Source organism: Eublepharis macularius, chromosome 4 (assembly GCF_028583425.1).
Source record: "Eublepharis macularius isolate TG4126 chromosome 4, MPM_Emac_v1.0, whole genome shotgun sequence".
In the NCBI taxonomy this organism is placed as follows: domain Eukaryota; kingdom Metazoa; phylum Chordata; class Lepidosauria; order Squamata; family Eublepharidae; genus Eublepharis; species Eublepharis macularius.
The window spans coordinates 22,833,082-22,846,158 of record NC_072793.1 but is presented as its reverse complement, the minus strand read 5'-3'; the positions used below and the strand labels follow the sequence as shown (position 1 = coordinate 22,846,158).

At 43.5% G+C, this 13,077-nt stretch overlaps 1 protein-coding gene across 2 annotated transcripts in view; it reads right to left on the bottom strand.

The window, feature by feature from the left end:
* NPLOC4 (NPL4 homolog, ubiquitin recognition factor) overlaps positions 1-13,077 on the bottom strand; it is a 61,103-nt gene that overhangs the window by 33,737 nt on the left and 14,289 nt on the right. For both annotated transcript variants that reach the window (XM_054978223.1, XM_054978224.1), the window contains 2 exons: positions 5,300-5,386; positions 1,573-1,644 (listed from right to left, as the gene is read on the bottom strand). In XM_054978223.1, the coding sequence (XP_054834198.1) occupies positions 1,573-1,644; positions 5,300-5,386 (159 nt within the window). The remainder of the gene's footprint in view (positions 1-1,572; positions 1,645-5,299; positions 5,387-13,077) is intronic.

Genomic DNA, 13,077 nt, shown 5'->3' with positions numbered 1-13,077 from the left:
TGCCAGCTTCCCTCAAGTTTTGATGGGAAATGTAGGCAGCTTGGCGGAATGTTGGACAAGTGACAGTTGAAAAGTCCATTGGACAGCAGTCAGAGAGTCAAGCTGCAAGACCAGGATGCCTACATTTCCCATCAAAACTTGAGGGAAGCTGACTAGTGTCCAACCTGTGTCAGGCGTCACTTGTGGTCCCGCTCTCTCTGTCAAAGGATACTCGGGCCCTCCAAGATCTTGTATCTTTTTGGCGGGCCTGTAAGACAGAGATGTTCCACCAGGTGTGTGGCTGAGGCCAGACTAAGCTTTCTTAGAAATCCCTCCCTACCAGTCTCCCGTCAAAGCGGGAGGGGCTCTATAGCCATATGCCCCCTCATATGTGAAGTCACAGTGGCAACACCAATTTGTACCCCTCTCCCCCCTTGTTTATATTCTGGTTGGGAAAGAGTAGAAGGGGCTGCCGTTTGGGATTTTGACTGTGTGTGTGTATATATAGATGATTCTAGTTTTAATGTATCTAAATGTCTATTTCTATATTATTATATTGTTGTAACCCACCCTGAGCCTGCTTGCAGGGCAGGCAGGCTATACATCAAATAAATAACAATGATAATAATTGGGGGAAAGGGTCTTGAATATTACATATGGTGCAGGGCTGCATGCTTGCTCATATCAGGCAGGTGTTAAGAATGGAAGATGCCAAAAAGAGCTGCAGAAGAACCCAACCAAATAACGACTTCCAAAGAAAAAGTTAATTTAACCAGTGGGTTTGTCATTGGTACATACATACAAGCTGATGCTTGGACATCACACACATAGTGCCTTTGGGGGTTTTTTTTGCTTGTTTGATGTTCAGGCAGGCTCTATTAATTTCATTACAATAGAAGTGGGCGAAGGAACAAATCAATTTATACTATTCATTTTTGGCAACAAAATAGTGACTACCTGGAGACCACAATAAAGCCATAGATGGCTATAGTGTAACAAATATAAGGCATGTGAGGAAAGGGGAAGGGGGGGGAGAAGCTAGATTAGAATATCCTCCAAAAGGCAGGGAGAAACATGGTGAGATGCTGCTACGTGTCACATGGAAACCAGCTGCATGCAGAATAACAGCCTAATTTCTGTGACCATAAGGGAAGACTAGGCTTCACCTGAAAGGGCAACATATGGAAGTGCTGTATGATATGTTCAGCTGGACAGTAAAACAAGTTACGAAGATGTAATAGTATTTCCACTGCTGGACACTTTAAAAAAGACCCCAGAAAGACATTAAGGACATTCTGTTTAAGGAAAGGGAAATTGATGTAAATGACTTTGTAATGCCCCTTTGCCATGCATCTAAATGTCTAGACTGATTTCAAACCATCCCACATTCCACTTATACACAAGTAAATCACAGTCCCTCTAAATTCCCCATGGACTCATTAATTATTTCAGTTACAATAATAGGACCCCATCGTCCACAATATGGCTTTGCTTCATTCACTATTCTCTCTAGAAAGTTTTTGTTTGGCAAAACCAGCATGTTTGATGGAATATAAATAAACTGAAAAAGGATCAAAACTGTTTGCTTCTCACCTTGTTCCGACTGTACCGGACAGTCCCCTTTCGTGTGTCCTCAGAGACCAGATCTGTAAATATCCAGCCCACCTTAAAGAGAGAGATTACTTTCTCAGTTTTGCTTAATTTTTTTTTAAAGGTACCCTTCCCCCACAAGTACAAAATGTTCTTGGCTAGCTGAATCTCTTTGAGACAGCCTGCTCAATAGCAGCCTGAAGGAAATTACTCTCCCAGCTGTGCACAGCTCATTTGAATACAATTTACACATTTGCAATGCCAGTTGGTAAGGCCTGCAGCTTTTATGTCTCCTCACGGAAAAATCTGGAGATTACAAGACTCCCTCCTTTGCCCCCTACCCACAAAAACGATGCTTGCTTTTTAAGCATGCACACTGCAGGAATAGTTTATAAAACTGCTCTCAAGATCGTATGTTTCTAAGCCAGTTAATCTAAAAGGGAACACACACCCCTTCACAAATCTCAACTTTCCTGAATCCCACTTGGCCCTACTGAAATCATTCTCCCAAGGCTTTCTGAAACGCAACTATGTACTCAACTATTCCTTCACAGCTCATCCTTCCAACATTCAGTACTTGTCCAAGGAATACTGCTGTTCAGGGCTTTTTTTCTGGGAAAAGAGGTGGTGGAACTCGATGGGTTGCCCTCAGAGAAAATGGTCACATGGCTGGTGGCCCCGCCCCCTGATCTCCAGACAGAGGGGAGTTTAGATTGCCCTCCACACCGCTGAGCAGCACGGAGGGCAATCTAAACTCCCCTCTGTCCGGAGATCAGGGGGCAGGGCCACCAGCCATGTGACCATTTTCGAGAGGTTCCGGAATTCCGTTCCCCCGCGTTCCCCCTGAAAAAAAGCCCTGCTGCTGTTATATGTGCAGCTAATGTTATGCGCTAAACCAGGCGGGCTTTGCAGATATGAAGTGCTCAGTGGTCATTATGGATAGCCAAACTTTCTCACAGTTTATATTTCACAGCAGTTCTAGTTCTGTTGTGCCACCTTGTATGTTGCTCTTACAAGGAGTGGAATCCTTCCTTAGTGCACATGGATGGTGTGCATTTTCCAAAAAAGTAACATGCAGCTAACTATTCACATTAGTTCAGAACTAAGAGCAATGTAGTTCAAATCTTTAAAAATTCCATGTGCAGGTTACTTTGAAACTAGTCTATTGTAATGCAATCTGTAGGGACCTGCCCTTAAAGGCAATGCAAAACATCCAGTTGGTACAGTTGGTCAGTAACTGCAGTCTGGTTACTATTGGGTTTTAGGGTAAAGCATGTTTGTCACACCCATTCTGCAGTCACTCTATTGGTTACCGTTCAGTTACTAGGTTCAATGTGAGGTACTGGTTATTACCTTCAAAGCCCTTAATGGCCTTGGACCTACATACTTGCAAGTCCACCTCTCCTGTGCTATACCACAACAGCTTTGCTCATTCGAGCAAAGCCTTCTGAAGGTGCCACCTTGCAAATGGGCAAAATCAGCAATTGCTGGTTATGTGGAGGTTCACACCTTGTGGAATGGCCCTGCCTGAGGAAGTTGAGAAGGCTCCCACTCTTCTATCATTCTGCAGAATGTGCAAACCGGAAATATTCAGAAGGGCCCTTTTATAAAGGGATTAGTACAGCAGTATAATGGAACAGCCCAGGAAGGCATCTTTATAATGAAAGAGGATTGTAGCCCAATGATTATTGTAGGCATCATCTTGCTTTTACTACATTTGTCTTCTACCTTTGTAATTCCATTTTCTGCATTGTTTATAGTATACCTCGCGTCAGCCAGTTTGTTGTTCACACTGTATTCTAATTAAGGGTGTGCCATTTGGTTCGGAATTCGGATTAAAATACCAAATTTTGGCTGATTCGGTAAAATCTGGGTATACCAAATCAAAAAACATATCCTGAATTTTTAACCAATTTTCAAAAAAAAAAAAATTGGTAAAATGTGGCCATTGTTTTCAATGGGAAAATCACTCTGGGAGATATCTGGTGGGCTGGAGGGGTCATTTTTCAAGCAAACATCACCAAATTTGGAGGGAAACTGCTTCTCTAAAGATGCTCCAAGTTTCATGAAGATTGGACCCCAGGGGCCAATTTTATGGGCCACGAAAGAAGGTGCCCACACCCATTCACCATTATTCCCTACAGGGAAAAATAGCTGGGAGCTATCTGGGAGGGTGGGGGTGGCATTTTCATGAAAACTCCACCAAATTTTCAGAGAACCTATTCCTGATTATCCTCTAATGACCCCACCCCCCAGGTTTCAGGAACATTGGACTCTGGGGAAGTTTGGTGAAAAATGACCTCTCCAGCCCACTGGATATCTCCCAGAGCAATTTCCCCAAAGAAAACAATGACTGAATTTTTCAGAAATACCCAAACCAAATTAGAGAATCAATTCAGAATTTGGGGAATCACAATTTTTTTCTCAGATTTGGTAAATAAATATCAGATTTACCTAATTTTTTTGGTGCACACCCTTAATTCTAATACTGTATTCCTATTGCATTGTCTACGGAATTTCTGACAGTACATTGTTTTATATTCTGTAATCTGCCCTGAGTCACAGTGAAAAATACCATATAAATGAAGTAAAATAAAATAAACACAAATTTATTTTGCCATCTGCACTAAGAACCTATTGATACACACATCTTTATTAATTTGATCAGGCTTCTCAGGTGTTTAGTGTAGGACTAAGTGAAACAAGATTCCACAACTTGTAGAGGTCTAGTGAGCACTTCAAATACAGCTTAGAGATGTTCTTTTCTGATATTATTGGGATGGCACTAGTTTCAACACTAAGGTCTTGTTTTTTCTTTGTCTGCAAACTGTCATTGATACTTATGCATGTCATGATCTACTGTTTCCCATTCAGCGTAGCTACATTAGTATGCCCGACATCATCATGACATGCATGATGCATGCAACAGATATAATCACAGGAATTGGAATTAACAAGCTACTCTTGTTAATTCCAATTCCTGTGACTGTATCTGTTGTTACAGTGTTGCAAGTGAAACATTCTAGTTTTATTCAGATGTGTTTCAGATCCATACTTGCCATCAATACAGGCAAAGTTGTTGCCTGCATTGCCAAAATGACGATTTAGCAAGACTCTTTTCCTTTTAAAGGCTGACTGTTTTCAAGCCAATGCTGTACTGGTTGGTGAAGCCCGTACAGAAAAAAAATATTCATTCATTTGGGGTTTCGTAGATGTCTTTGTGTATATTTTGTTTCTTTCTAAGAAATGGAACGCCTCGATTTTGTTGGAAACCCGTTCTCCTGTTAAATCTTGCTAGGCCTGAAAACAAGTTTTGCCTTCCATATTCTGAGGTGCTTCGAAGAAATTTAAAGACTTGCCCATTTTAGTCTATTAGTCTTCCAGGCAATGGTTACATAGCATAGAATGCCATCAAGTTCTCCACTGGTTTAGGATTAAGTAATACAACAACCAGAAAACTATACAGGCCACTTAACCTCCAGTCTCACATAAATGCCCTAAAGCCAGGCTACTATTTATTAGCTTCCAACAAACAGAACAGTGAACTCCTAAGTAGAGTGACAACCTTCTATTGAAGTCGATTGGTTTAGAAAAGTCTAAATATGTTTAGGACTAAGTTGTAGATTACAAACCGTGTTAACGGTTAAAGAACAATTGTGCCAAAGAAGAGATCTTCTAACCTAACATGTAAGATTCTCCCAAATACATCTACCCAAACATATTTTGTTACCTTTCTTAGGCCAAGCTTGGCAGCAATCTCATCCACAATCTCAGCCTTGGAGTCTTCCAGAAGCTCTAGACTGTTCTGCGTCCCAATCTGAAAAGAGGAACATATTAAATGGACCAATTCACAAAGAATATTTAGCATCCTAATAAAAAACAGAATATATCTTACTTTAAACACTGTAAGAACAGACAATATTAAAGAAATGGGGACTAATAAGCTGCTGTGCCCCATTCACTGTAGCTTCATTAGCATGTACAACACCAGAAAAAGGTGATTTACTATTTCTTGTAGGTAATGCTTATTGAGAACCAAAAATGAGCCAGAATCAGTTGCATCCCACCCACTACTTTCAAGGACTTATGCTTTGCTCTAGTAGTGGAACAAATGAGGCATCTTTAACAAAATCCATTACAAATTGAGTTCAGTATTTGAAACGTCAAATTAGAGTCACGGTTGCCAGGCACAGGGAACCCAGGAACGGTTTTATATGTGAACTTGGATCTACGGCAAGTTTAACAAAGTGACGCTCCAACCTACAGTTCTTTTGCCTGTAATTTACTGGCTTCCTAAGTTATTAAGAAACCAGCCACAGGTTTACAGAAAGAGGCCAAGGTGACAGAGAGCATGCGCACTTTGCATGCAGATCTTCCCAGATGCAACGCCCAGGGGCTGCAAGTTAAAAAAAAAAACAGCTAAGAAAAATGGCTGTCTTAGAACAAGCAGCCAGTCACATACTGAGATTGCAGCAATGCCCTGACTCTGGAAAGCATGGAAGAATGCTCAAAGCTGAATTCCAGGATTGCTCAGGCTTCTCTCTAGATCACAGTCAGTAAAGTAAGTGTACCAAAGAGGCAGAATTTCTCTCTGTGCATTCTAAGTGGAAAAAAAGAAGATCAATTGTCTCACTTGCTAGGCCTGATCTATAAATACACCAGAATGAGGTGATACAATCTGGAGGAGGAAGAAAGGACTGTGTTGCTACTAGTGGAGAATGGAAAAACTCCCTGAAAATAAAGAATTAGCTTATCAAGGAGAAAGGTAATAATGCAGCACACTCCTTGGTTGCTGGCTTTAAGCTTCCAGGGAATTTTTACAAAGGAAAATAACTGTATGATCCGCATCTGTAGTCTGATTTAGAACTGTTCATTCTACCACCTCAGAATTCCACCACTTGATTTAAGGCATTTCTATCCCACATTCTTAACTGAGGGATTAAAGAAGGCTAACACCAGGCTTTTGTGATCACCTGACTAAACAACTTCTGGTATTACACCACAACTAATGGGTCTCCACACGCCTTCCTTCAACTTCGTGGGGACCCTTCACTACTTTGCGGCTCCTGATCTTGATTCTCTACCAGTTTACCACTTGGAGCCAGAAGGCAGAGGGCAGCACCGTGGGCTTCTGTTCCCCATTGCCAGTCTCTCAACACCCCCTCCTGGCAAGCAAGTGGCCAGTGGAGGCAGGGATTGATGAAGGATGCCGGCAGCCGTCCAATAAGAAAGAGGCATTTCCTAGCCACTGTTCAGGATGGTGGGTGAGCAAGTAGCAGCAGGTGGTGCTGATGTCTGCCATAGTCTCCTGATCTCCTTCCTCCATGATCGGGGACAGAGGGTGGCGCTGGGAGAGAGGGTGTCATCTCATAGGCCACTGGTATGTGGTGTGCCGCAGGGAGCGATACTCTCCCCATTATTATTTAATGTTTATATGCGCCCCCTCGCCCAGCTGGTGCGGAGTTTCAGGCTGGGGTGTCACCAATATGTGGATGACACCCAGCTTTATCTGCTGTTGGACGGATGGCCTGGATCGTCCCCTTATGTCCTGGAGCGTGTTTTTGAGGCTGTGGCTGGTTGGCTGAGACAAAGTCGGCTGAAATTGAATCCCACGAAGACGGAGATCCTGTATGTGGGTCGTGGGGAGATGGCTTCGGGACCCCGGCTTCCTACACTTGATGGGGCAGCACTTACACTGGCCCCGAGAGTTAGGAGCCTGGGAGTGATTCTGGATTCCTCCTTGAAGATGGAGGACCAGATCGCTGCAGTTGCCAGGTCTTCCTTTTATTATCTTCGGCAGGCCAGGCAGCTTGCCCCTTATTTGTCCCCCCGCGACCTGACTACAGTGGTCCAAGCAATGGTCACCTCTAGGCTGGACTACTGTAATGCGCTCTACGCTGGGGTTCCCATGGGCCTGATCCGGTGGTTACAGCTGATACAGAATGCAGTGGCACGGGTTATTACTGGAGCACCGGTGTGGGAGCATATTATGCCGGTGTTATGCCAGCTGCATTGGTTACCAGTGGAATACCGAATCAGGTTCAAGGTTTGGTGTTAACCTATAAAGCCCTACGCGGACTGTGACCGACGTATCTGCAGGACTGTCTCTCACCGTATGAGCCCCGGAGGACTCTTCGATCAGGTGGAAAACATCTTTTAAGGGTCCCTGGCCCTAGGGAGGCCCGCCTGGCGTTGACCAGAGCCAGAGCCTTTTCGGTCCTGGCCCCAGACTGGTAGAATGCTCTCCATTACGAGATTAGGGCCCGTCAAGATTTTCTTGCATTTCGCCGGGCCTGTAAGACGGAGCTATTCCGCCAGGCATATGGCTGACGCTGGGCGGTGCATCCCACCCCCCATGGGGGGGTGGTTAATCCGTTGCCCCTATGTGAATTCAGATGCTGTTTCCCACACCTACTCTGCACTACTACATGTATTTGCTCTGGAAGAACCGCTGTGTGGAATATCAAATTTATATTATGTGTTGCTTTTAATTATTTATATGTAAATATATGATATTTTTATATTTGCACAGTTGTAAGTTAATTGATTAGATGTAGTGTTTTTAAATGTTTTAAATGGTATGCGATGTTTGTATTTCTGTTATCCGCCCTGAGCCTGCGAAAGCGGGGAGGGCGGAATACAAATGTAATAAATTAAATTAAATAGTGCGGGGAAGCTAAAGTGCGAAGTGGTGATCAACGACGACCTCACTGCCTGCCTTCCTGGGTTGCATCTGCTCATCTACTGCCCAGGGAAGATGGTGTGATCAACTGCAGCAGCCTCCACTGCAACCCTTGTTCACCCTGGGTGTTGCTTCTGCTGTGGGCAGTCACCTGCCCACTGTCCTCAATAATGATGCACCTTTGGCATGGAAGAGGATCAGATGCTGTTTGGGAGAATTGGCAGCTGATGGAAGGTCCAGATCTGTTTAACTCTGTCCTTGGGGGAGGCCACAGGCCCTGCTGTTGCCGGGGCGACAGTGAGGCAACCTCACCCCCCACTTCCCAATGCAGGAGGATTACTGGTCACCGCCTAAAGATCTTATGGTTCCAGTGACAGGGTTAGGATAAATAAAACCCGCTTTGCCATCTCAAAATCTTAAGGGCAGCTTTAGACATTACCAATCTATTTTAGATCAAGCTTCAGAGTAGCTCTGATAGATCACGTAACAGCAAAGAAACCTGGGGACGGCCCCTCACCCCATCCCAGTATGGCTGCAGGGCCATTTCTATGTACCACGTCATGATGTAATACCAACACACACTGAAACTGACAAAAGATCAAAGGCCTCCACACTTAACTTCCTGCTGTGCACAGGGCTTACGGGGGCTGATGTAAGTTTACTTTGCAACTTAACAGAAAGTCATGAATTTCACCACTGAACAGATCCCCAGTGTGTGTTATAATGAAATATTTCTGCCTATATATCTCAAATTGCCCGACGTGCATACATTATATATAAAGCAAGCAGCGGCTAACTAGTGGCTAAACATATTGGGCAAAACCTACAAGAATCTGTCTCCCATGTCTGTCAGCAGGAGCTGCCCATCAACACTGTAAAAGGCCACAGGAGGGCAAGGCTGGAATTTAAGACAAAAAGGGACACCAGGGTACTAGAATCAAATTAAGAAGGATCCCAGCTTCAGACACTAATAATCCGTTTGAAAAAAACTCGTGGACTACAGTTTAGTACTCTTAGCCATTACTTTCCTATCAGTAAAACTGCAACGGGGAAACGAACCATATAATCTGAAATTAAAAGGGGCAAATATACTTTTGAAAACCTAATGTTTTTAACAGCAAGGGTGGTCACCAAAACTCTGCACTTTCAGCCCTTAAAATCAAAACAAGATGACCTTATAAAGCAGATGATTTAACTAAATACTATTCAGTTTGAAGAGATCAGGCCTTGACAAGACTTTTTTGGTGCTGGAACCAGCCAAATGATTTAAGAGCCAGATTCATTTTTCAGCCTCGGAAGTTTTGTACATTAATGACCATTTTTTCTTTTTATTGCTGCCACAAAATCTAATCCTAACTCCTTTTCTCATCGTTTTAGAAACACTATGACAAAAGTGTTGAAGTATATAAATAAATACAAGATGATCTCTAGTTGTCATCAACGTAACAAAAAGTTAACTTCTAACCCAGATACAAAAACATCCATTTTTGAAGAACGGTAGAAATAAAATATCCAGTAGAACCTGAGGGTTAACTTAGAAACACGTCCAAGGGGCCATTAGGGTCTCAATGAAGCCATTCTTAAGCTTCACCTTCCATTATTTATGGAGCACTAATGCAATGCGAATGTTACATTATGCTTTTTCATGCGATGAATATCTTCCCTGGAAATACCGCCTCCCATCAGGACAACATGGACCTTTCCTAAATTTAGCTGAATCCCCCTTTGACTATGGCTGGACTAAGAGACAAAAGTTTGGATCCCGTGGAAGGTATCTGCAAATGGAAAGAAAGGTCAATTTTTTGCTGATTCCTCCTTTCTACTGTGGATCTCCAGCTCCCCCCATGTTTTCTCTGAGGATCCTCTGAGGGTCCCCTATTCCCTAGGAAGACGCGAGGAAGCCCACCCCACAGATAGAAACTCCTTCCATCAACAGAAATGTTCTGCAGGATCCAAGCTATTGGTGATTTGTCTCTTAACTTGGCTGCTGCTGCTCTCAACAGCTCTTGTCCACTCCTTTCCTCAGCAGTAATTACATAATAATAAAACAACAACAACACATTCAATTTATATTCCGCCCTTCAGGACAACTTAACACCCATGCAGAACAGTTTACAAAGTATGTTATTATTATCCCCACAACAAAACACCCTGTGAGGTGGGTGAGACCGAGAGAGCTCTGAGAAGCTGTGTCTGACCCAAGATCACCCAGCTGGCTTCAAGTGGAGGAGTGAGGAATCAAACCCGGTTCTCCAGATTAGAGACCCATGCTCTTAACCACTACACCAAACTGGCTCTCTGCTAGCTTCAGAAAACTCCAGTCCACTCTCATTGTTACAGGAGCAGCAGCTAATTGAATCTCTCCAAGTACAACCAAGGAGATAGAATAAAGAAGAGCTATCAGCAACAGTGGCAGCCAAGTAAAGAGGTAAAGGGTTCCCCCTTTGTCATAAATTCCAGGCACCAAAATGAATATTTTAACCACCACATTTTTTTTTAAACCACCATAATGACCTGTACCTGGGACTTGCTGAGCCCTGGGCTAGATGCAGTACTCATTAGAAGGAATTAATTAGTCCAAGATAAAAGAGGGAATTAATGAGTTTGAACTACAAGGACATCTCACTAGACAGCCTTCCTTGACCTGCATTTAAGGTCTTCCCATTGTTCTAATTGTTGAGAAATTCAGCATTGTAATTTTTCTGAACGTTCACTTCAACTATGAACGAAAACTTCAGTTTTATCTTGCAGACAAGGGGACTCAGTGACTGGTGCCACCTAGCGACTTAAAATGCTCTTGCATTCTGTAAAGAATTCCAGTCCATTCTCATTTATAAGAATTAGATAAAGGCTTCTTTCTGCATTGCGTACTCTAGGTGCCGTATACATCTGAAAATGTGACACAGGTTTTAAAGGCACATGCATCACACAGTCCCGCTCGTCAGAGAGTGTGGGGGACAGCTCGGCATATTCTTGGCCGCAAACCTGGGCTTGCTCTGGCATAGCATGTTAGTTGCTTGCTTTGCTTAATAATCTCTTAGCATTTACAGAGTGCATTTTCAACAGTTTGGGTCACTTCACATATATTGTGTCAGGGTTTTTTTACAACTAGACTGTACGGTAGGCTAGGCCAGTTTTCTCCCTTCAGTAGTGAAAGTGGGGAGACTCAGGCCAAGACACTTGCTTCAGCTCCCAACACATTTTTGGCTGATGGTACTCTTAAACTCTTTAACTGCTGTACTATGAGTATATTATCTAGGTACACAGTGGGAAGTTGGGCATGGCAGGAGAGGGTCCCAACCACCCCCACTTTTGCAGAATAGTTAAAATGACACCCATCACCATTTCCAAAACTGCAAAGGTTGCAATGCATGCTTCCCTCATGCCACCAGGGATCATTCCCCGAAGTATTCTGGAACAGGGAGCTTTAGTAGCTGTCATGAAATCATTTGCTCTCCCGCTTCCTACTAGAATCTCTCAGGTAACTAGTTCCAGGACACAAGAGAGCTGAACATGCTAACCTGCTAACCAAAGCCAGGGGTTTGCTTGGGCCTAGAGTAAGAACGCTTTCTGGCACTCTCCCTTTAAGCCTACTACATCCCCATTTCAGGGGCGGGGGCACACTGAGCACTGAAGCTGTTGAGAGGTAGGAAGACTGGGCTCGAAGGAAACTTGGGAGGCCAAAGGGGCCAAGTGTTCCCAGGCAGCTGGAGGAGAGGGCAAGTTAAAAACTATTTATTCCCCAGCCTGCCTCCCTTCCTCCTACCCGTCAAATTCCCAGGATATTTCCAGTATCACCGGGAGCTGAGTTTGGTCAGGTGAAAAAGGCACTTTAACATAGAATCATTCCTTTGCATGGTATGACAACTGAACACAAAATACAGTCATCTATTAATCCCAATATTCCAAGAGCGGCTAGCGCTGGATTTTTTTTTTTTTAAAAGCCTAAGCAGCAAAATGAATTCTCCATGTCTGATTCACTCCCAGGATTCAGCAGGGTAAAGCTTCAGGCAATAGTATCTACTGTGGGGACTATATAAAAATTCCTGCTTTAAGGGCATTGACAGAAGTTTCAGACATTCCATACAAGCGACAACAGAGGATACACAAGGGACATTTGCTTCTGCTTTCCTTAGTTCCTGGATAACTTTGCAATGTAGAAACTTGTGCTCTTTCCCTCATGGTGAGGCGCTCAACCGCTTGCATTGCAAGCTAGACAGCATGCACAAAATGAGGAAGACAGATCATTCATATCTCCTGGGTCATCATTTTTTGCAATCCCTAAAGCTTATATGAGGCGGTCATGCTTTATCTTAGCAATCAGTGGCAAAGTATCAAGTTCAAAAGCACATGGCAGAAGGGAGGTTGTTCAAATAAAAGTCTGACAGTGCATGACCAAAAGACTTTTACTGTTTGAGTCATACACTCCCAGTGCTCCTGTCAACAGCTGCATTAAAATCACAACTGACTAGAGACCTGAATCTAAGTTTTTGGCTGGTAAAATTCTCAAGTGCCTCCTCCTTACTATCATATTTACTTGGAAGTGAGTCCCACGAATTAACTGTGCACAGCATCTCAGCTTAAGGATGGCCTGAGCTTCCACTGCTTTGCACTCTGTCCAGCAGGGAAAAGGAGAAGCCGTTACTGAGCTCTCCACCATCTTCGACCCTTCTAGTCCTCAGTCACTGCAGCTCAGCCAGTCAATTTTGCAAAGTCATTTTGCACTGTTACTAGATCACCTGAGAGAGGTTGCTGCCAGGGCAAACAACCAGCCACCCACAAACACTGATAACCAGATAAAATAATATCAGTGGGAAGAAGGGAGG